This window comes from Phycodurus eques, chromosome 9 (assembly GCF_024500275.1).
Source record: "Phycodurus eques isolate BA_2022a chromosome 9, UOR_Pequ_1.1, whole genome shotgun sequence".
Classification (NCBI taxonomy): domain Eukaryota; kingdom Metazoa; phylum Chordata; class Actinopteri; order Syngnathiformes; family Syngnathidae; genus Phycodurus; species Phycodurus eques.
This window is the reverse complement of record NC_084533.1, coordinates 21,608,557-21,632,698: the sequence shown is the minus strand read 5'-3', so window position 1 is coordinate 21,632,698 and position 24,142 is coordinate 21,608,557. Positions and strand designations below refer to the sequence as shown.

Here is a 24,142-nt window from a genome sequence, read left to right as displayed (position 1 = left end):
CTTTGGATTCTTGCCTCAAATCAATCAAGTACACAATATATATCTTGACATTTCAGTTTTGTTTTGTTAGCATCAAATCAAGTACACAATATATATCTTGACATTTCAGTTTTGTTTTGTTTTTTTAGCATCAAAATCAAGTTTCGTCAATGTTCATATAAATTAAGAGTAACAATTATCTCAGTTAATTTAAATCAGAGTAAATCAAAATCTATATATTTTGGCAATTTTAAAATTTAGTGAAAATATATTTTTTCAATAGTAAAATACATTGAGATGTTTTTTACGTTGTTGATAACATTCATCTTAAAAATAGGATTTTTGGGGGATGTGGAGGGGGGGTCAAAGTTCAAATCTAATTTGTTAAAAAGTGAGGTTTTTTGGTCAATGTATTTTTTCCCCCAATGTTGAAATAAATTCAGTATTTTGTGATTGATGTTAAATTCGAACTCGAAACTCGGAAAAAAAACTTAACAATATTAAGTTTGATTTGGATACTAAAGAGAAAGTGATGGAATTTCAAATTCAGTAGTGAATCAGTGGCTAGCACGTCTGCATCACATTTCTGAGGTTCGAGTCCGAATCTGGTCCAGTGTGGCGGAAGCATGTTGTGCACAGCACGTTGACTTCATTGGAGATGAAGAAATTGGCCACAATCAGACCTTGGACACTTGTGTCGTTTCGCCACTGAGGGGCGCTGTTGCTCAATGGCAGAAATAGAAACCATGCCAATCAAAAACAGGAAGTGCGACAGACAGTAACTGAACGAGCCTTTGTGTATGACCCCCAAAAATAAAATAAGTCTCACTCACACAAAAATTCTAAGTCATCTATAAAGCTTTTTACATACCCAAAAGCATCTCTCACACTTACAAAGAAACCCTCACGTACACCCACAAATCACTTCTTGCACCACAAAACACTGAAATAAACAAAACAGCTCTCACTAGACCTCTCATATACACACACAAAAAATTCTCACAAAAAATACAAAACAATCACTCAACGAAGTCTCTCACATTCAGCAAAACAACTCTCACTTGTTCCCAACCCAAAAAGTGTGTTTTTAAAAGTTGTTTTTTAGTTGTAGTGTGTGAGGATTCCTGTGTGTGTGTTTTTGTACGTGTCAGTTTTTTTGGGGTGTTTTTCTGCTTGTGAGTTTTTCTGGTACGTGTAAGTTGTTTTTTTTTTTGGGGGGGGGGGGTGGTGTTCATATGGGTGAGTATTTTTGTATGCATTTTTTGGGTGTTTTTTGTGCATGTGAGTTTACTTGTGGGAGTTGTTGATGGTGCAAGTTTTTTGCTGCACAAGTATTTGAGGGTTTGTGTGCGTCTTCTTTTGTTAGGTGTGTGTGTGTGTGTGTGTAATGGTGTTGGCATTTATTTGTGCACGAGCTTTTTTGTGTGTTTTCTGGGCTCTTTTTTTGGGTGTGTGTTTGTGATTTTTGTTGTTCTGATGTGGTCTTTCTGTGTGTTTGCGAGTGTTTGGGTGCGTGACCTTTTTATTTTTTGGATTGTGAGAGGCAAATGTTACTTTTATGCTGCCAATACGTCGAATCACTGATCCAGTCTTTGACTTTGGCAGCTTGTTGACTCCCCAAGCAAAGATCTTCTCAAACAAGGTGCCAGCCACAAACAAACAAACAAAAAAAATGCAGGAAACTTTTTCTTTCTTAAAGCGTCTTTATAGAAAACATGACTTCCCATTTCCCCCCCCCCTTTCAATTGGTTTTCTCGTTGGCTTTTCCAAGTGTTCATTTCTTAGTTGTTGTTGACGTCTTCCAGTAGCTTTCACGTTGGAATCGTTGCAACATCACTGTTTAAAATTATTATTTTTTTTGCAGAGTTCCCGGGGCTTTTTCAGGGGTAATCTCCAAACGGGAAACGTTACCCAAGAAGAAGAAGAAGAAGAAGAAAAAGAAAAAAAAAGGCCACAAATGACACATTGAGTCTTTTTTTTTTTTTCCTTCTTCCCCTTCAGCCCGAGCTCTCCGTGCAGCCAACAGAAGTCATCAGAAACGATCCACTTTAGTTCTGAAGGCACCTGTGCTATCATTTTTGGGAGAGAAAAGCACTTCTGGTTCTATTCCTATGACAGAGGTTCTCAAACTGTTCGGATCGAGGAGAGTACATTTTACAAGGACTAACAATTACCTTGTGTACTCCTAAATGCATAAGAATTAAGAAGTTGCCTATTTAAAAAAAAAAAAACAACAACAACAGCTGCGTAATATGATAATATATTAAAAACATTGAGTAAAAGGTCATCTTAAAATTTTTATTATTATTTTTTTTAAATCTGAGAAAAAGTCAATCTTACAATATTAGTATTTTTGAAAGTTAAGGTGAGAAAGAATTTTTTTTTGAGGAAAAAAAAAAACAGTAAAGGTTATGAGGCTAGTTTCATTTCCCCCCCAAAAAAGTAATCTTTATAAAAACAAAATACATTTAGTCAGGATAAAAAGGCAAATTTGTGAGAATAAAATTGTATTTTTCCAAGCTCAAGTTGTAATATATATATATATATATATATATATAGAGAGAGAGAGAGAGAGAGAGAGAGAGAGAGAAACTATTTGAAATGTTATGAGAAAATTCAGTTAATTTTAAAAAAAACTGAATCTTTACAAAGACTTATCCTGTCAGGATAGAAAGTAACATCTTTTTTTTTGAGGAAAATAAATTGAAATTAAGAATAGTAAGATTTTAGGGTGGAAAATCTTTATGGAAAAAAATTATCTGTTGTCGGGATAAAAATAACTTTTTTATGCAGGCATTCATCCCCATATTTAGGAATAAACCTTTTTAAAATTATACCACATAATATATTGCAAATTATTTTTCAGACTCCAGTTTGAGAACCACTGTCCAATATCAAACATACTAACGCTAACCCCTTCATAGCACAACAACAACAGCTCTCGTGTACAAAACCTGTCAAAATCCCAAACAATCATAAAAAACAACAACTTCGCACCTTGTTCTGCTTCACAAACAGTACCACGGACTTTGTTTCGATACAGCACAAAAACATCAACGAGCAAGGCAAACAAGGACAATCATCGTGTCGATGGCTCAGCTTCTTCATTTGTTTTTTTTGTACCACAAAGCGTTCACGGACAAGCTTACTATTACTTTTTTTTTGTGTGTTTTCAGTCAGTCACGACTAACTTTTCAGCAGGTCTTCGATTAACAAGCCCTCGACACGGACGATAAGAAAATGTCCAGCGTCACGTCTGTGTTTTTCCACTCACTTCCTCTTATAAATATATATAAACTTTTTTTTTTTTTTTTTTTTTCCCCTCTCTCCATAAGTGCTTATTTAAAAAGAAACTACTGTACAAAGAGCTCAGGAGATGCAAAAGGAGTCCATCAAACAACACTGAATGAGGATTGTCCTTGGAGAACATTCAACTTGCACACTTTTGGGGAAGAAAAAATAAAAAAACCTACACAACCACTCATAAAGTGAGCGTTCATGACATACAGTACACTACACACAAAAAGTTTAGGATATATTTCAGGATGAGCCTAAATCGCCGAGAACCTTCCCCGGTGAACTTAATTTGACCTTCTGTAAACTTTTGAATGCGCTGTTCAAAGTTTCAGTACAAAACTTTCTGTTTGACAACAATGAGAATTGTATGCCTTTCTGTGCCTCTTCCAGTCTCTCTGTATTATTACTAGGGCTGCAACGATTAATCAAGTAACTTAAATAATTCAATTAGTAATGTGACATTTTGTGTTTGCCAGAATGTTTCACTTAAAAAAAAATAAATAAATAAATAAAAAGAAAATAATAATAATAATTAATAAAATAAAATAAAGTAAAACACCGCAATAATTTTGAGAATCGGATGATGGGATCTGGAGAAATTGTGTCAGGGAAAAAAAAAACAAAAAATAAAAATAAAAAAATAAAACAGCCTTTTGGGGAACATTTTTGTGTGATATCGCCGATAGGAAATCTGGTGAAAACTGCCTTCAAATTAGAAAAAAACAGTATAAGGTGATTTTTTTTTCCAACGGATCTACTCGACCTTTTCGGTTCATCCACTACTCGGGGAACCCCCGTCTTCGATTGGCTGACTTCGATTGGTTTGACTTAGAAATGTCTCCCAATGAGCTGTCACGGACCAAATTTCCGAGTGGTTCTCCAAGTCGACGCGTCAAAAATGACCGTGACGGTTTAAACTTGCCCTGAACACTCCACTTAAATAGCAAAAATGGAACATTATTGGTGAGAAGAGCCATGTGGGCAGTAGAATAGCTCATGTACTTTAGTCATCAATTGTTGCAACCTGCTGATGACACTTTGTAATACTCTAAGGCCTGGTACACATATCATCGGGCTGTTTTTGTTGCGATTTTGCCCAGTCCCGACCAAAGATGACAAAGAACAGATTATTTTATGTTTTATAGGATTATCCTGTGGTCTGAGGTGTGTTGAGAGTGAATTTGTTCAAATAATAGGGTCTGAAACGGGTCGGGGCCACCCATCTTAAATATTAAACGTCTTCAATATAGGCTTTAAACGATCAGGATTTTTGGGGCCGAACACAGAGTTTAAAAAAACGATAACCGACCGCAAGATGGAGGAATGTGTTCATTTACTGTATATACTTGTGCATTTAATTGCTCAAAAAAAAATCTATTTACAATAAATAATGTATCTTTGTTCCTCTAGTTATGCCAGTGAGGCATAGTGACAGACAGAACAAAATCAACGGTCTTCTTAGATGGCAGGAAGTAAATACACTAATGTATCCACTTTTTGTAACATTTTTGTTTGTTGGTGTGACGTGAGATTTTTCAATTGTAAAATATGTTCCTTGGCTCCATAAAGGTTGGAAATCACTGCGCTGGTCAGATCGTGTATTCTAATCAGTCAGGTCAAACCAACATTACAACATGACAGAAATAATGGGCGCTAACTTACTGTAATTAAATTACTTTATTTTTAATTCAATTACTTCACCCACACCGATACTTTAGAGCATGATTCGACAGAACGGCAGCATGTTTACGTCCAACCGTTCATGCTAGCAGTAGCTTGCGAGGCTACATAACATTTTATTGCCTGCTTGCGAGCCGTATCGTATTCAAAGTACGGGAACATACCTCAAGCAAGCCTTCAACAAACATTCTCTCCTGTCCTGAGTACCGGTGACCACCAACACACGTTTTTCCCCATTTTGTTTTTAATAATACAGTCGGCGAGATCCACTCTTCTTGTCATCGCCACGGTAACGAGTGTATCCGGTCGCATTTGAGTTGACAAGATAAAGCCCAATGATCGTAAAAAACGGGATGCGGATCACAAGATTTTATTGCAGTAGTCTGACAGTGCAATCGTGAAAGAGCAATTTGTCTTGTAGTCTGATCCGGGCATTACGTTGTTGTTTTTTTTTTTTTTTTTTTTTAAAACAACTTCTTTGGCCATGAAATATTTACAGTACTACGTCAAAAGACACGCGACAAGGCTAAAAATAAACTAGCTTTTGGATTCAAATACACTGTGCATGCGGCGACGCGGAGTAAATGTCTTTTGAGGAGTCGCTGACGTCATTGATCGGATCGGAGAATTATGACAAAGCCGCTCAGCGTAAAATGCTAAATATCGGCCGATACCAACCAGCCCAATCAAATCAAGCCGATGACTCCTCAGTTATGACTCTGTGAATTGTGACGTTAATCAGAATGTAGCCAATCAAGAAGTGACCTGACTGAGGAACAAGGAAACGGGTATGAATAAAAACAAACCTGTCCTACCCCAAAGGCAAAGTCCAGTCGACCTCAGAAAGGGAGGACCAGATTTCGCATTTAGCGTCACGCAGTGTCCAGGATTTTTTCAGTGTGGGATTTAAAATAGTCCCAAAACCACTATTGTTCCCCCCTTTCGTGTGTCCTCTTCTATATTGCATCTTTTGTTTCCCGGTTGTTACCATTAGATCACATGAGCCTTCTGTCTTGGAGGACTGGATTCGAGATCTGCAGTGCAACGGAACCGTTATGTGTGTGGTGTGCTGTGTTGAGATACAATTTTTCATCTTCATGAGTGGCTTCTGTGACAGATCGTTCAGCTCCTCGTTAGAGGAGGCGGTTACAGCAAGTTGTGCAAGACGTACTGAAACATTCAACAGTCGCAAGTTCACAGGTTTAAAGAGTTCACCCGTAAAGGTTAAAGTGCATTTTAGTTTCATCCTCAAATTTCACCCCAAAGCTGAATATCCCCAAATGTGTCCGTGTAGTAAGTCTTGTTGGGATTGCACATAATGAGGGGGATGAGGAGTGGGTGTGGCACGCTCTGGTTTGAATACATCTGAAAAAAGAGCAGGTCTGCGCTCTTGATAATGTCGCCGTAAACTCGTCATGGCGTCAGTGGACGTCTCTCTCGTGTACCTCGATGGCGAAGGGACAAGAAATTCAGGAGTGCGCTTGCCGGAGGCTCTCAGGCGATCATGTACTGAGTGATGGCTCTCAGGGCGTAAAGGAGCTCCGCTTGCAGGCGTGCCTCCATGATGAGCAAATTCACGTGTATCTGGGGAAGGGCACAAGATTATTACAACAAGGATGTGGACATTAAATACCGAAATTATACAGGAAATACAGAATGCAATTTGTGTCGTAGAAATTGTGTGAATACAGAAGAGCTGACACTGAACTCATATGCTAATTGAATTGTTGAAAAGCAGCATGAGATACTTAAAGTTGGAATGGTTTGAATTAGTCTCGTTACTTGAAATGTCAAAGGAGCAGGTCAATATTTTAAATGTATTTTAGTTTGAATTCTAAAGCAAAGTACATTGAAATCATTGAAATGTAGTAAATATTTACAAAGGTGTCCTGAATGAGTTTAACATTTTGAAGCTGGAACGGTTTGCATCGGTTAAGAAATGTTCAAGGAGGAGGCAAATATCAAATATCTCAAATATCTTTAATTGTGCAAATATGGCATTTTTGAGGAATGTGATAAATAGTTCCGCTGATGAATGAACTGAATAATTTGAAGATGCAATTGGTTAACTCAGCCGAGAAATGGGGAAAGGATCAAGTTAATATTAAAAAATGGTAGCAAATATTAGTTCCCAGGATGTCTTGAATGAGCTGAACACAAAGACGTAGTGGTCTGAATTGGTCGAAAAAGATGGAAGGAGGATGTAAATACGTAAAAGAGCTTTTCGCTGAGAATTTTATTGAAAAATGTGAGCGTGTGATAAGAATTTTGGATATATCCTGAATGAGCTACACAGTTTGAAGTTGGAATTACTAAAGAAATGTGGAATTAATGTCTGCATTAATTTGAGAATGCTGTCATGGAAAATGTGTAAAAAATAAAAAGAATTAAAACAAAATTGGGAATGTTTAAAATACATGTACATCTCAAATTAGAATGTGGTAGAAACTTGCATATGTGCAAAAACGGGCAAACTAATAAAAACTAACAAACCTGCTATAAAAACTAACTCAATACAAAAAGTAAAAAAATAAAAACTCATAGAATAATAGAAAATCCAAAACAATAACCGTTGTTCCGACTGAGGTGTACGTTTTTAATAGGATGGTTTGAAATGGTCGAGAAATGTGGAAGGTGGTGATAAGTAAATTAAATCTTCAATTTTAATGTGAAAATGTGGGATTTTGGTGCATGTGATAAATAGTTCCCAAGATATCCTGAATGAACTGAACATTGTTTACGTTGGAATGGTTTGAATTGGTGATGAAATGTGGGAGGAGGATGTAAATATGTAAAATATGTCTATTACGTTTTATTGTGGAAATGAGGCATTTTGCGGGAATGTGATAGATAGTTCCGCAGATGACCGAAATGAGCTAAACATTTTAAAGTTTGAATGATTTGAATTTTGTTCATGAAATGTAGGAGGAGGAGAACTATGAAGAAAATATGTAAAATGTCTCTTCTTTTTTGTGAACTTGGGGTATTTTTTTAATGTGATAAATAATTTCGTTTGTGTCCTGAATGAGTGAAACAGTTTAAAGTTGGAATGGTTTGAATCAGTTAAGAAATGTGCAAAAAGGTGGAAGGATGAGCGAAATATGTAAAATCTCTTAATTAGGTAATGTCACTGCGATTGGCTGGGAACCAGTTCAGGGTGTACCCCGCCTCCTGCCGATGACAGCTGGGATAGGCTCCAGCACGCCCGCGACCCTAGTGAGGAGAAGCGGATCAGAAAATGGATGGATGGATAGGTAATGTCATTGTGAAGTGTGGAATTCGGAAAAAAATCAGGGAATAATTGGAATGTAGTAAACAGTTCCCAGCATGGTTAGGATGGTTTGAATCTGTCGAGAACTGTGGAAGGAGGAGGTAAAATGTGCAATTGTGGGAAAATTGGGGAAAGCCGATAAACATCAGTATAGAAGTTATAGAAGGACCAAAACAAAAAGAGGCGATAGAGTCTCAATTTGCAAGCCTCAATCTGACTGCCACTCACCCGCTCTGAAGTTTTAAGTGGAGCCCAGCCGAGCGGACATGTTGGTGCTTTGCTGGGGTCGGGGAAACACGCTACCGCCTTAATGTACAGCTTCAAATTTCGCTCCAGGAGCTGGTTCACTTCCCCGTAGTCGTAATCGTCGTAACTGCCACCACAGACAAACTATCCATGCATTCGCTGAACGTTTACACGAGAACAGTGGATGCTTGTGTGTGAGGATTAAGGCTGACCGTATTCCCAGGATGCAGTGGATGTAGTTCCAGATGGCCCTCTTCAGGTCGGGGCTGTGCAGAGACGAGAGGGCGGTGACGCTTCGAAAGCGGTCGTCCAGAAGGTGACCGATGTCAGAGTACAAGCGGTTGACTAAGGAGAAGCCGTGGTCCTCCCACGAGTAGTCCTGCGCCACCACAAAAATTCGTCACTGTCAGACAAATATTTGACTTGTCACAGGCTCATTTCTGCTTTATGTCCAGTGGTGGGAAGTAACCAAGTACAAATACTTTGTAACTGTAAATAACTCATTCACTGCCGTGGACATTCACAGTATATTCGTCAACTGGAATTCAACTGTTTACCAGCACCGACGTACATACTGTATTTGTAAAGTACGTTTTTAAACAGGTGAGTGTGGAAGAGGGTCTCGCCCAGCTTGTCTGTGAAATTCAACCTTCTACATAACTGTAATGACAAAGACATGCCAGTAGATGGCAGCGATTCATCGGTTTGGATTTGAGCTCAGCACAGCTTTTGAGTAGACGATAAAGATTTGGCGGTCAACCTCAGCTTGTGACGTCGATTATGAGGGAGAAGTGCCAACAGGTATATCTTTAAATAAATTATCATTTTGCCATCAAAAGCCCTTTCTCAGTCTTGTCCTTGTTGTATTATAGTTAAAGGTCTCACAAAAGTAAAAAATATTTCCACCAAAGTCCCTGTTCTGCTTGACACGTTTCTTTTCATGAACAAGGTTGTTTTCTATGCTTTTCATCAGAAACTGGTGTTTTTGATCAAACCAACCCATTTTTCACTGCTATTTACTTAAGAACGGAAAAAGCTAGTAAAAAAACTCTTTGGTAGTTTTGGTGCTTTTTTTAGTCAGAGAACAGAATATTCTGTAAGTCTTGAAATATCAAAAATGCTCTAAAACAGCTGACAATATTGGGAACTCTTGTGAAAATGGCTAGCAGTAATGTCAAGGTACCATTGTTCAAGTAATATTTAGATATGCTATGCAACAAAATGGCGCTCTATCCACCTACCTACCTGTGTGTGTGCATCACTTGCTATGGTTACGGCCTTCTATTTCCACTCGTGTTCAAGGCGCCTTACCTGAACACGAAATACTTGGAAGTGGTCCTCGTCCCTGCGGGCGAACTCCTGGTAATAAAAATCGGGGTCCGTGACAAAGCGCGACGGATCCGCGAAATAGATCAGCTCGTCTCCTTCATAAACATCTGAAAAAAATAAACAAATAATAAAATATAAAAAAATACAGTCAACCCCTGCAAGTAAAAGAGGCAGAGGAGAGACTATTTATATTTATATATAAAAAAATAAATAAAAAAATAAAAAATAAAAAAAAGCCAACAGGTAGAGAGGTTGAGCAAAGGTGTGGAGTAAAGGAGAGCATTCACATGGCTCACCAGCTTGCTGGAGTGTCTGAGAGTGCAGCAGACGCTCTTCTCGCTTATCTCGGTCCTCCTGGGATCGGTGGATCCTCTCCTTCAGACACAACACGTCACTACTCGAGTCCACAGACTGACAAACAAACACAAGGTGTCATTTAGGCTAGTATGCTAGCTAATTCTATTGTTCAAACTTATGTGAAGGCGGTTTGTTGTGTTGAATAATTTAACTGCTGAATCCGGCTGTTTATGTCACATTGGTTCATAGTTGTGTCATGGTAGATGCATGGTGTTGATGCTTAGCTAACTAGTCTTTGTGCAAGTTGTTACAGACCACACAGTAAGTAAATCAATCCAAATGGAATACCAGTCTAAGTGTTTTTCCCCTATCCTGTGACATCTGTAATGCAATTACAAATTGGTTTGAGTGGGTCATCAATTATTCACGGTGGTTTCGCTATTCGCGGGAGGGCTTGGATCACTGTAAATTACATTTTCCACAAAATTGTAATTTGTTGAGATGCACCTGTATATCACTTTTGCATTTGAGCATAATCATGACAACAACCATCATGTATGTATGTGTGTGTGTGTGTGTGTATATATATATATATATATATATATATATTTGTTTTTTTTACCAGTCTTCGTGTATTTTGCTCAGCGGTGTTGTCGAATGACTGAGGGCCGTTGGGGTTGCCATTAGCAGCATCAAAGGCGCAGAACGCCGGCGGAGTACCGTTGGGAGACTTGGTCTGGGGCACCATGTGCACAGAGTCGGCATTGGAGCCGAACACAAAGCTGCAGAGCGAGTGGCAGTGGGCCAGAATCACCACGGCCTGAACCAGCTCGGCCAGTGACCAGCACTGCTCGCCACACTTCAGCAGCGTCTGGAGGAACACAAGTCAGGCGTGGTTGTTAGCGGAGAGCTTACAACAGGACAGATAAACCGATAATCGGGCCGTAGTTGAGCATTTTTCCCCACTTTCAATCAAATAGAGCAATGGCCCGATTATTGGATGTCTCTGAAAGATTATCCTGAGCAATTAACCTGTGGTGTGGGGTGTGTTAAGAAGGATTTCCTCCCCGATTTAGTCGGAAAACAGTCAGGGCTGACAACCGTAAATGTTAAACTATGGTGGGGCAACATGGCCTTGAAATAAAATATTTTTCGCAAAAATCAGATTTTCGATTTTAGTTAATTTATTATTTATTTAAAAAAAATAATTCACCCATTTGATAAAAAGAAAAAGCAAATGACAACATTATTCAAAACCTGGAGAAAGTGGCCCTTTAAACACAACCCTTAATACATTTTAATAAAAGACAAAATGTTTGACAATTTAACAATAAATTAAAAAAAAAAAAATAGTCCTTTTGGGATGAATATGTGACAGCAGAAATAAATCACTTAACATTTGGCCCCCAAAATGTAAACAAAATCAACGACTATTCGTGCAATTAGTAGGGGACCTTCTTTCTTTGCTTCTTCTTCTTTCGCTTAATTACTCAGCTCAGTGCTGCCCAGCATGTTGTGGCGCAATCTGGCACTACACTGAAAGCAAGCAACTCTAAATTGCGACTTGCTTATACAGTTGTGCCTTGAGATATGAGAGCCTTGACTTATGTGGTTTTTTTTTTTTTTAGATACAAGAGTCTGCGTGGACATTTTTTTTGTCTAGAGATATGAGCAAAAATTTGAAATGCAAATGCGCTTCAGAAGCCCACCGCTAGATGGCGGCAGCAAATGTGACAAAATCTGGCCACTGTCAATTCACTTTGGTTTCCTTGCAGTGGAAGGACTATAGCAGTTGGTGGCGCTAATGCACCATTGCCAACTGCCAAAAGACCCTCAGAAGAAGAACCAGGAAGGAGACTAAATTCTGTCCAGTCATGTTTGTCCCTTATATTTTCAGTGTTTGCCGATTATGTGGAGAGCAAATGTTGTTACTGTATGTTTTTATACCTTACAATACTGGTGAGAGTATTTTTGTCTTGTTTAAAACAAAGAAAAACTATTTTGCTGTTGGGGAATGTATTAATTGCATTGCCATTCATTCCAGAGGGGAACAATAATTTGAGATCGAACGAATTAAACCCATATCTCAAGGCACCATTTTATAATTAAAAAAAAAAAAAAAAAAAAAAAAACATTGGAAAATTATATCTTAAAAATCTGCGATATAGCGGGGGTCGTGAGGGGAGGGTGGGGGCAAAGATGAACTGTAAACTAACGTTCACTGTACCCTAATTAAGGTCAATGTCTTTTTTTTCTTACCTTGATGTGCGAGCAGGCGGCGAGCCAGGGCTGGTGAGCGAGCACCTTGTTGATGTGGTCGAGCAGGCGCAGACGCGGAGGCGCCGCCTCCAAGCCCTGCAGCCACACAGGGTCACCACCCAGCCTCAGGAACTGGGCCGAGTGCAGGTACACCAAATAGTTGCAGTGGTGGCGTGCGGCTGCCTAAAAAATAAAAAATAAATACAAAATTTTAATTCCTAAATTAAAACTCAACAAAAATGTCAAGAAAGTTATATTTTAACATGTGAATTTCAAAGATACAAGTGACAACTTATTCTCTCACTACAGTGGCACCTTGAGATACGAGAGACCCAACTTAAGAGTATTTTGAATGACGTTGCTTTGCTGTTTTTGTTTTTTGCTTTGACGAGCAAAAATTTGAGATGCACTTTAAGCAATGGATATTTGAACACAAATGGTGCATCAACATGTAGACAGACAATATAAATACTGACAGGGATATATTATTTATCGTCTTACCGAGTCATACATTTGTGTCTGCATAACCGTATTATACTGCCCTCCCCCGAGGCCCAGTCGCAATGAACTAATCATGATGTACAAACTATAATTCTTTCCGTTCTATCTAATTATTAATTATCTAGTTATCACACTGATATACATTATATTATTGTTTTTATAAAGTACAATACCATAGAGTGCTGTTTTCCTTAACAAAAAAAACTAATTTCAAAAATTTTTGTTGCGTTTTTTTGTGGAGGCTGGAAGTGATTAATGGCATTTCCATTCACTTCAATGGCAAAAGATGACTTGAGATATAACTAACAAGATACTAAAAATAAACTTGTATCTCAAGGGACTGGTTTTGTACACCTTCTATTCTGGAAGACGCCTTTATTCTCTAAAAACTTGGGACTATATTCTCCCAAAAAATTATACCATTTATTGTATTATATTTTTTTTTAAATGGGCAGCCACTCACCATGATGGCGATGTAATGGCGGCAGGGGAGCGGCAGGGGTCCGTCCATGTGCAGGATGTAGTGCTGCGCTCGCAGGAAGCTCTCCAAGTACTGCGGGTGCGAGGCCATCTGCTGCGTTATGGCGTCCACGTTCCCCCGGCTCAACGCGGCCTTCATCAACACCAGAGACACGCACTCCTTCTCCTTGTTCACCATTACCTGACCAAACAATCACCAGTGGCAAATGCACTCACAGTGGAAACCAAATGTACACTATATAAAAAGATAACCCCCGTTTATTGCGGGAATATGTTGCAGACCCACCTGCTATAGGTGAAAATCTGTAAATACAGGGTGGGTGAAAAGTAACTATGCATTAGAAATTAAACAGATGATAAATGCATTTTTTTTATTGTCTAATTTCTTATTTCCCAGATTCCCATAATGGCCATATGAACATCATAATATGCTACAAGTGCTTCTGTTGAAGATTGACCTTTATTTTCCCCATGTAATAATGAACATGTATCTTTTTAATTCTATAAATGTGTTGTAGGTGTTATGTGTATTGTAATGCCTAGTTACTTTTAAACCACCCTGTAAGGAGACCATACAAAAAATATGCTTTAATAGTTTTAAACCACCCACATGCTTTAAACCCATTTAAATTAATTAAAACATACTTGAACCGATTAAAAGACACTTTTGAGCGCCTGTTCTCACAATGTTGCTGTCAAGAAACAGGAGACTATTTCTACTAGTATAAACGTCACTAGGAAATGAAAAGACTCGCAAGTTCTCCAAATATGAGGCAAAGTGCGCTTGCTTCAAGCCATTATTTGTCACTCCCAGTTGAAATTTACTGTAAAAAACACATAAGCTAAAAGGAATTAAACATTGTACATTTAATATACCAACCAAACCATGCAATTTCATCTACCAAATTCTCCTAGCTTAATGATAATATATGCTAAAACTGAAAGACGGGCTAATGTAAATTAGCACTGATGTAATTTTAGACCTTCAAACAACTGCTACTTGGCATAGAAAGATGAACAAGGTTACATTATTTGCTGACTGGGGAAATAAATGTATTTGTCATCATGACTGTCCCGGGGGGAAACCAATGAGGAAATTTGTGATGTTATTTTACACGCATGTCTGGGCAACTCTGACAGGAAGAGGAACCACAGCTGACTCTAGCAAAAGCGTGAAAGCAAAACTTAAAACAATCTTTAATATGACAGGCTGAATGATTTCCTCTCTTTTGTGTTTGACAATGAATCATATGTATATCCGGAGAATAATCAATAATTGTGATGAGCATACCTTGCAATATCATGGTTCATCTTTGGCACCCCTGTTATCTTGTGGATTTTTAAACAATTGTTTTTATGGGTTTTTACAGTATACAGGCAAGTCCAGATTTAAAGCGGCGCACCTCTAGTGTAGTACCGCATTGTGCCACAATAGCGGGGCAGCACTGAGCTTTCCTGGAAGAGATGCAGCACATAAATAAAGAGCAAGAACTTCTGTGTCGCTGCTCCTTGTGTGTTAAAGTAGCAGTTGTTTGAAGTTTTGTCATTATCGTAACATCTCTGCTAGTTTCATTTAGCCCGTCTATGGCGCATCACATTATATGTTAACATTAAGATAGCAGATGTTTGTTACACATAATTAGAGTGGAGCCTTGCAATACGAGTGGCATTGTCTTAAGATAAGCTTTCCTGGAAGAGATGCAGCACATAAATAAAGAGCAAGAACTTCTGTGTCGCTGCTCCTTGTGTGTTAAAGTAGCAGTTGTTTGAAGTTTTGTCATTATCGTAACATCTCTGCTAGTTTCATTTAGCCCGTCTATGGCGCATCACATTATATGTTAACATTAAGATAGCAGATGTTTGTTACACATAATTAGAGTGGAGCCTTGCAATACGAGTGGCATTGTCTTAAGATACAAGCGAAACAATTTTTACTCCCACCGCGAGATGGCAGCAGCAAACTTCACAATGCCCAGCCACCATCAATTCACATTGGTTTCCTTTCAGCGGAAGGACAATAACAGTACGTGGCGCTAACGCGCCATCAAGTTGGTTTCTCAAATGCCAATAAATCTCACAAATGAAGAACAAGGAAGGACAATACTTTAGGTACAGTTGTGGGGGTTTTTTTTGCTCAAATTTTTTGCAGTTTGTGTGGAGACCAAATGTTACTACTGTTACTACCGTACAATAGTGTAGAGTGGAAATTTTATTAAGAAAAAAAACGTTTGGGGTGGGCTGCAATGGATATTTTGGGGGGGGGGGGGGGGGGGGTTCCAGACAGAGACACAAAGACACTGCTTCATGGGTATTGGCTGACAAACAAGAAAAGGTGCAAACAGCAGCAGTCTTAATAAGGAGAGACACACACCTTATTGTCCACCCACATGGAAAAAAAAATAAAAATAAACGAAAAAAAAAAACACCCACATGAAAAGGAGGGAAAAGAAGCAGCGAGTGTGGGCAGATAGCACAAAGGAATACATCATCATCATTTAGGAGATGATGTGAGCTATTACAATGCACATTTTTGTTAAGTGCAGTAAACGGTGAAATAGATAGGGCATGACCGTGAAGTCTTTTGTGCACACAAATGCTAATAACTACGGCAACTACAGTACACACAGACACACGAATACGTAGAGTACACACAAAGCATATACTGTAACGACAATAACTACAGCACACACACAACTAATATCTACAGCAATGACAGTAAACACAGACACAAAACTAATTAGCACATTACACACAGACAAAACTAATAACTGCAGTACACAGTAAGCTAATAACTACAGTACACACAGAGACACACAAAGCTAATAACTCCAAGCGTTGTTATATGTTCAGATGTTTGAGCTTGGCGTCAAAGTCACTGATCTGCTTGATGAGTCTCTTTTCATAAAAAGACCGTTTTCTCAGTTATTTTCTTCAGAGACAGCGATTAGGGTGAAACTAGCCTATTTTGAATTCTGATTAGCAGTGGCGATTCTAGGATAAGAGTTTTAGGGGTTCTGGGATACATCCATCCACCCATCCATCCATCCATTTTCTGAGCCGCTTATCCTCACTAGGGAGTGCTGGAGCCTATCCCAGCTATCTTCGGGCAGGAGGCGGGGTACACCCTGGACTGGTTGCCAGCCAATCGCAGGGCATACATAAACAAACAACCATTCACACTCACTCCGATGGGCAATTCAGCCCACCCAAAAACAGGCTAGAAATGCCTATGCCAGTCAATAAGCAATTCAGTGGCACCTTGGCTTTAATATTCTCACATGTACAGTACATGACACAAAAGCTAATTTTTGAGATGCTGTATTTTTGTTGTTAAAGTATTACATTACAACCAAGTACTGTATGGTTTTACACTATTCGAGGTTGTTCATAAATGACAGTTAAAAACAAAATAATAATAATAATAATCTCAAATTTTAAGGGTTCTGAGATTTATTTTAGGGCTGCTTCAGCCACCCCCAAAATGTGGAAGAAGAGAGTCATCTTTCTTTTGGTGGTCTTGGTGTTTACATAAAGTGCTGTGAAAATGTATTGGCCCCCTTCTAAAATTCTTATATTTTTGCATAGTTTTCTCCACTTTAATGTTTAAGGTCCCCAAACAAATGTAAATATAACCCAAGTGAACTTAAATGCCGTTTTCAAAATTGTGATTTAATTTCAGGGGAGAAAAAAAAAAAAAAAAAAAAAAATCGTATTCATGACTAGACTTAGACAAGGCCACTCCATAACCTTCATTTTGCTTTTGTAAGCCATTCAGAACCTGACTTTCTGGTGTGTTTTGGATCGTTATTCTGCTGCAGAATCCAAGTGTGCTTGAGCTTGAGGTTACAAACTGATGGCTGAACATTCTACTTCCGGAATTTCTGTTAAAGACCAGAATTCATGGTTCCATCAATTACAGCAAATTGTCCAGGTCCTGAAAGAGCAAAGCAACCAAAGACCATCACACTACCACCAGCATGTTTGACTGTTGGTATGATGTTCTTTTTCTGAAATGCTGTACTACATTTACGCCAGATGTAACGAGACACACACCTTCCAAAAAGGAAGGTGTGTGTCTCGTTACTTCTCCTGGATGAGTCATTGCTGTTTTCTTAGGGTAATTTTTGTAGGCCGGCCCATCCTGCAAAGGTTCACCCCTGTTCCAGGTTTTCTCCATGTGAGTATAATGGCTCTTACTATGGTTTGCTGGAATCCTAAAGCTTTCGAAAATAGCTTTTATAACCCTTTCCAGACTGATAGAGGTCAATTAGTTCTGGAATTTCTTTGGATTGTGTCATTTTGTTGCAGTTTTTTTAGATCTTTTGTCCGACTTGATTTTGTCGGAACAGATTCTGTTCAAGTGACTTCTTAATTGAACAGGTCTGGAGGTAACCAGGATTGGGAGTAATCAGTGAAAATTAACCAAAAATTCATTAGCCACAATTAATTTATGATTTAACAAAGAGGAGGTAATTACTTTTTCACACAGGGACAGGTAATGTTAGTTTTTGGCCTTCATAACTGAAATCATCATTTAAAAACAGCATTTTATGTTCACTTGGGATATAATTGTCTGATATTTACATTTGTTTGATGACCTCAAACAAAGTGAAGAAACTATGCAAAAATATAAGAATTTGAGACGGGGGCCAATACTTTTTCACAGCACTGTAGTCATAGTATAAAATATTCTGTGGGCCTTGAAATTGTTCTAAAACACCTGGCAATCCCATATTGCTGCTCTGGAAACGGCTGGCAGTGAATAAGTTAATTATGTCATTACTGTATGTTTTTAATGAAGTACAATATTATAGTGTTATTTTTCTTATTACAAACTATCACAAACATTTTTTGGGGAGGCTAGAAAGGATTAATGGTATTTCCATTCATTACAATGGAGAAAGATGATTTGAGATACAATTGTTTTGAGTGATGAGCAAATTATACTCGTATCTCAAAGAACTACTGTATCACTGTTGAGTGTTTATTCGATATCCTTGATAAGGAGCCTACTAGTGCGTGACAAATCCCTCTTAGTTGGACCTAATGGTTTTACTAGTGCATCACAGTGGTTTTCCAGTAAGGTTGAATTGCATACTCTTAGGCCAAAAGTGGCACAGCACCATTTGGACAGCCATAAACCGAGGATCCCCTCTAATAATTCCCTTTATGGTACAGCTTTACAGATTTTCCTTGGCCGGTGTGTGTTGTGTGGCAAAAACATATGCAAAAAAGATAGCTATCATTTGACAGTCAAAAACAAAGAAGGTGCAGCGAGGTTGTTTGCTTATTGATCAGGGAGCTCTGCTACAAGCAGAAATGATATGAAAAAACAAGTGTGACATCATCATCCATGGGAGCTAAAATAAAAAGGAGACAAAGAGGAATATGATGGATGAGATTAATATGTCACACAAAGAACAAAAACAACAAAATGGCTTCCTGGGGGTCGGGGGGTACATGTGACATCTTGAGGCGTGTGTGTGCGTGTGTGTGTGCTTGTAGGTCACAGATACAGGAGCACGACATTCAATCTGCATGCCGATTGCATCCCAATCATGCGCCGAGCATTAATTCATCCGGAAACACACGGGCGGCCCAGGCTGCTTTTGGCTTTGCAACCTGAACTGAGACGAGCAGAAGCGCAAAACAAGCCAAAGAGGCGAGAGGACACAAGAAGAAAAAGAAGGGGAAGGGGAGCAGAGCGAGCAAAACAAACAAAACACTGTGCTGCAGGGTTAAAAAAAAAAAAAAAAAAAAAAAAAAAAAAGAGAGAAGAGGCAACTTGGAAGCAGATCTGTTATTGAGCCCTGTAAACATGACTTTCACTCCCCCCCCCCCCCACAAAAAAATTTGGATTTAGCCTTTCAATAAAGCAGTTTATTTTATTTATTCCATATCCTTGATATCCAGCTTTTAAAGTCTATGTACTAGTACGCTCTTTGTCCTCACTAGTAAGAGAATTCAACGCATTAGTAGAATGACTAAGACGCACTTGTAGAACAACTACCATAATTTCTTGTGTATAATATGCTATTGGGTATAAAACACCCCCTCAATATCAAGCCCCAAAATCAGAAAACCCTTCTACCTTCAGATCTGGACCGAATCAAGGCCTCATGAGGACCCTTGGTCAACTGCAGTTCAATAAATATAAACTGTATTGCCCCCTCACATGCTGTTTATTTTTTTTCATCCACAGGCTGCTATTACAGCCTGTGTACGAGTAAAAAGCGTGAGTGTAAACAAAGGGTCTGCATTTTTTTCCCTCTCCATTTTCCTGATATCTATGTATAATACACTATCGCTGGGCATTGATAAGAATTTAGATTCTTGATTGATATAAATGCTCCGATATCGATTCAGTAAGAAGTATAAATACACAAATAATTACAAGTAAATTTTGAAATATTTATTTTTCATGCCATATAAAAATATGTCATATGTCACGTCACATTTTTAAAGCACTGAAACATCCAAAAATGAAAATTGTAATAAAATTTTTTTTAAAATCGGCACAATAACTTATTTGTGCATATGGAGTACAAAAGTAATCAAGATGACAGCTCGATATTGAAAAAGTATAGTGCATATATACTTAAACAATATTTCTTTACTTATTATGTTTGGGGTTGCTGTTATTATTTGCTCAGTTTTTAAGTCATTCTTAATCAAGTAGCATGTGCGTCACTGTGACAATTGCCGGTACTTTCTTCATCAAACCCCATTCATTTATTGCCTCCGTCAACGAGTTTGTTATATTGCTCCCTTTGTGGCTTCTGTGCAGCGCTCTAGTCTGCAGATCATTTGACACCAATTCCCACTCGTTAGAAATGAAATTAGAAGAGATAGTTACATACTTAGGGGTCAGTCGCTCTTTGTGCCAACTTCAACGACTCCAAAACCGCCGTCTTAACTCTGTGTACAGCTTTGCGATGGCGACGATTTTGTCATTTGGTGTTGGTATTGCGTATCGTGGTTCGAGTGTCTTTTGTCCAGTTCCCGTTTTCCAAATGTTACAGGGGAATCCAAAATGACCCCAAACATCAGTTTTAAAAGTAGAAGTCGCTAACTTGACACTGCTTCTTCCGTAGCTGCTTGCTTTAGGCCCGTTACACACAAAGAAAATTGGCCTTCTTTTTTGCCGATTTTGCCCCTTCCCCACCAAGCACGTCAAACGCCAGACAATCTTAAATCTTATAAGATTACAGTATAAGATTGTCGTTAGGTCTGATGTGTGTTAAGAGTGGATTCGTTACGATTTAAGGGTCCGAAACAAGTCGAGCTGACAATCTTAAATAATGAAGGTGTTCAATATTTACGACGAAAAGTCTTCGTGTGTGTGTAGGGGAGAGCCAACTTCTCCCGAGTGATGACACCATGAATTGTGATGTGGAACGGAATATAGCCAATCAAGAAGCACCCTGACTCAAGAAAAGGAAACGACTATAGATAAAAATATGCATCTTTTTTTGTATAAAGGTGGATTCCCTAGACGGCAAGAAGTATTTTCCAAAGCAAGTCATTTTTGGAGGACAACGCCATTTTATAAGGCTCTCGGCTCAGGCAACCTTCAGGAACGTTCAAGAAACATCGGCGCAAAGCCAGAAGTGTTTCTTCTTCGTCGGTTTTGTGAGCTCACGTTTTATCACTCGGGATTTCATGTTCGGCGTTTAAACAGAATCTTTGTGTGTGGTGTCCTGTGTTGATATTAGAAGAGCACACCACGCACACACAATACGACCAAAACTGTACAATGCCAGATTTTGTTATCGTTGTGTGTGTGTGTGTGTGTGTGTGTGTGTGTGTGTGTATGTGTATATATATATATATATATATATATATATATATATATATATATAAAGAATGGAAAAATCTTTACCAGTACTAGGCCTTAGTCGCCATTTTATTGTTGTTTGGACGAGTGCGGCTTCCATCCATACGTGAGTCACATGTAAAACGCCCCCCTACTGGCCAGGAGGTGAATTCATTCAGAGGATTTGCTGAATCGATATTTTATTGTGAGGGGAAGAATTACAATGCATTGATGAAGCAATATTTTTAACCACCTATACGCTTATCGATTTGGCTGAATTTTGGGGGGGGGGAAAATCATGAGAAAGCATGGTATCAGTGCCACTTTTGGCTTACTAGTACAGTCAAACTGGAAAGCCGTTTGAGCATTTATTCTCTATCAATGATATACAGCTCAAGGTCCATGTACTAGTATGCTCTTTATTCTCACTCGTAAGACAACTTTTGCATAAAAGTAGACAACTAAATATTACTGGTGAGGCTTATCTGTGCAGTAGTTCATAACTGTGTGCTACTAATAGCAGTAGAAGATTCTACAAATCAACATCTAGCACTTAACTAGTAGTGTGCAAGTCAACCAGTGCAGTTTTGCCTAATTGTCCGACTAGTATGCCAAAGTTGTCCTACTAGTGTGCTGGAATGTCATACAGTCGTGGAGTTTTTTTTTTTTTTTTTACCAGCAAGACAGTCTTTCTACTAGTGTGCTGAATTGTCTTACTCGTGAGGACAAAGACTATACTAGTACATGGGCTTTGAGATGCATACAAAGGATATGGAATTGATGGGAAGTCATTTAAGCATTTAGTCCAAATCCTTACTAGGGACATTATTAAATTCTACTAGTGAACATCTAGCACTTCACTAGTAGTGCATCAATGTCAACTAGTACAATTTTGGTTCACGTGTAACGTAGCGTGCAGAAATATCACAGTCCTGGAAAAAATTTATATAACAACTACTAAGACAGTTGTTCTACTAGTGCACTGAATTGTCTTAGTTCTGAGGACAAAAGAGCGCACTAATACATTGATCTTACACTGGATATCGAGGATATTGAATAAATCCAAACTGCTTTCCATCGAGGCTACAGGAAAAGAAGGGAAAGGAATGAGGTGGTGCAAGACAAACAACACTCTGTGCTGAAGATGAAGGGAAAAAAACTTTGCAATTGAACCCTGTAAATATGAGTTCCACAATTCAAAATGTTTTTAGTCTTAAATCAGTATACATTCGCCAGTGGGTGCTTTAAATATGCTGTAAGTGATCACATTTGATGGCGAAACGTGCTGTTTTTTTCCAGCGAATGCTTTGCTGCTCTCACAATCCTGCCTGTTTAGCTCCATTTTTTTCTGCAGCAAACATGACTCTCCACTCTCTCGCCGCCGCTCCCCCCCCCCCCCTTTTTTTTTTTGGACTACTTGAGACGGCGCCCCCTTATCGGTAGCAATGCGAACCGCAGCGGCAGAGGAGAAAAACAAGTTTGATTGGCAGTCCTTGTTGAGCTGCAAAAAAACAAAACAATGTAGAAAATAAAGGGGGCCCGGAGCATTAATCTATTCGGATTAAAATGCTAATTTGTCGGCATTTTGCTGAGGCTTTTACTGCATTGCATGTCTTCGCTTGACATTTTTCTACCCAAATCCCTGGCCCACGTCATCCTCCACCTACAGTCACCTTGTACTGAATCCATTTCAACCACACAATCAAAGTCAATGATGCACTTTGTGCCACACATGGGGAGCCTTCATGTCATTATTTGTGGGTGGATGGATGGGTGGATGGATAAATAAATAAATAAATAAATAAAATGACAATAATAATAAATTGTCAACGGTAGTCCCCACAATGAAGTTACCTAAACCCGAGATGTATTGAAAAAAAAGAGTGACGAAAAAGTGGCTTCACTGTAAAGGAACCACTCAGAAAGTTGTTTTTTGATGGCCTTTCTAATATTCACAAAATGTGGCTTTATATGTAAACATAATTCCTCACCGACAGAAAGTTTTGTTAAGGTTAATAAGATTTGTTTTCGTTTTCTAACAAAGTACTTTTACGGAAAAGTTAGCATCTTAAAACTGACGTCAGCGAGTTGACTAACAATTCGGTTAACGGAATAAACAATTCGGTAATCGTAATAAAATAAAATCATGTATAAAATGTAAGATTATGGTTTTGAACCCTCTGGGGGAAAAAATGAATGAAACCCCGCTATGGTGTTTAGTTAGCCGTTATGCCCCCGTAAGTTAGCCGGTTTCGCCTACCTGTTTCTGGACTCTTTGGCACTGGCTTCTGAGCGGGTACTCCATTGTATTTGTACAGATGATCATTTTCCAGCCCAGTGTGCAAATTACATGGATGCGGCTGTGTCTTGTGGGTCCCTTGCCGGGTGCTGCTTGTAACAAAAGGCGGAGGAGGAGGACCGCTGGCCGTATACGCCGCTCCAATGCACCGGTACACTTATGACGACTGAGCACAGTCGAAAGCTGCCAGCGAGACAATTAACAGACAGTAACAGTGTAGCCAATCACAGCGAAGTAGGGGCGGGCGAGCTGGCGCTTCCGGTAACAGCCTGGCCAATCACAGCGAAGAGGGCACGGCCGAGATTTGCGTTTTATATTTTTTATGGTTTTATCTTCTATAATGTTGCTTGATTTTGTATCCTCTGTGTTTTAAATGAACGGTCAGTCCTCTTTTTAAATGTACGCTATAAATAAATACAGATTGGACTGGAGAACCATTCTTAGTGAAGGAGGGTCGGGCGAGTTTCAGCTGTGAAAACAGGGTGGCCAATCACAGCGAAAGAGAAGTGGGGAAACGTGGTCCGGTAAGAGTGTGGCCAATCACAGCTCAGCGTGGGCGGGTTTGGCTAACGGAGGGCGGAAGCTAAGGTGCAAGTTTCTAACAAGCGCAAACAAGCGTAGAATGACACAAGGGCCAAGACATTACGTCAATTTTTGAAAACAAGGTTGTAAAAAATAAATAAATAAA

At 38.9% G+C, this 24,142-nt stretch overlaps 1 protein-coding gene across 4 annotated transcripts; it reads right to left on the bottom strand.

Annotated features, from left to right (window-relative positions):
- Positions 1–5,398: 5,398 nt before the first annotated feature.
- sesn4 (sestrin 4) lies at positions 5,399–23,615 on the bottom strand. 4 transcript variants are annotated; one of them, XM_061686063.1, is made up of 9 exons: positions 23,416–23,615; positions 13,323–13,520; positions 12,359–12,541; positions 10,722–10,970; positions 10,099–10,213; positions 9,785–9,909; positions 8,686–8,852; positions 8,456–8,600; positions 5,399–6,540 (listed from the first exon to the last, which is right to left on the bottom strand). In XM_061686063.1, the coding sequence occupies exons 1-9, from the start codon at positions 23,479–23,481 to the stop codon at positions 6,451–6,453; spliced, it is 1,338 nt and encodes a 445-aa protein (XP_061542047.1). In that variant the 5' UTR covers positions 23,482–23,615; the 3' UTR covers positions 5,399–6,450. The 4 variants fall into 4 exon arrangements, with proteins under 4 accessions (XP_061542047.1, XP_061542046.1, XP_061542048.1 ...); XM_061686062.1 differs by having other exon boundaries at positions 6,461–8,313; XM_061686064.1 differs by having other exon boundaries at positions 6,461–8,313; positions 10,099–10,177.
- Positions 23,616–24,142: the final 527 nt, after the last annotated feature.

Coding starts and splice junctions, on each gene's coding strand:
- sesn4 (XM_061686062.1), bottom strand. CDS start 23,481: ATGATCATCTGTACAAATACAATGGAGTACCCGCTCAGAAGCCAGTGC. Junction 10,971..12,358: donor CCGCCTGCTCGCACATCAAG/GTAAGAAAAAAA, acceptor GTGTTCCTCCAG/ACGCTGCTGAAGTGTGGCGA. Junction 8,314..8,455: donor CACTTAAAACTTCAGAGCGG/GTGAGTGGCAGT, acceptor CTCCTTCCACAG/TTCTCGACAGATTCAAACCA.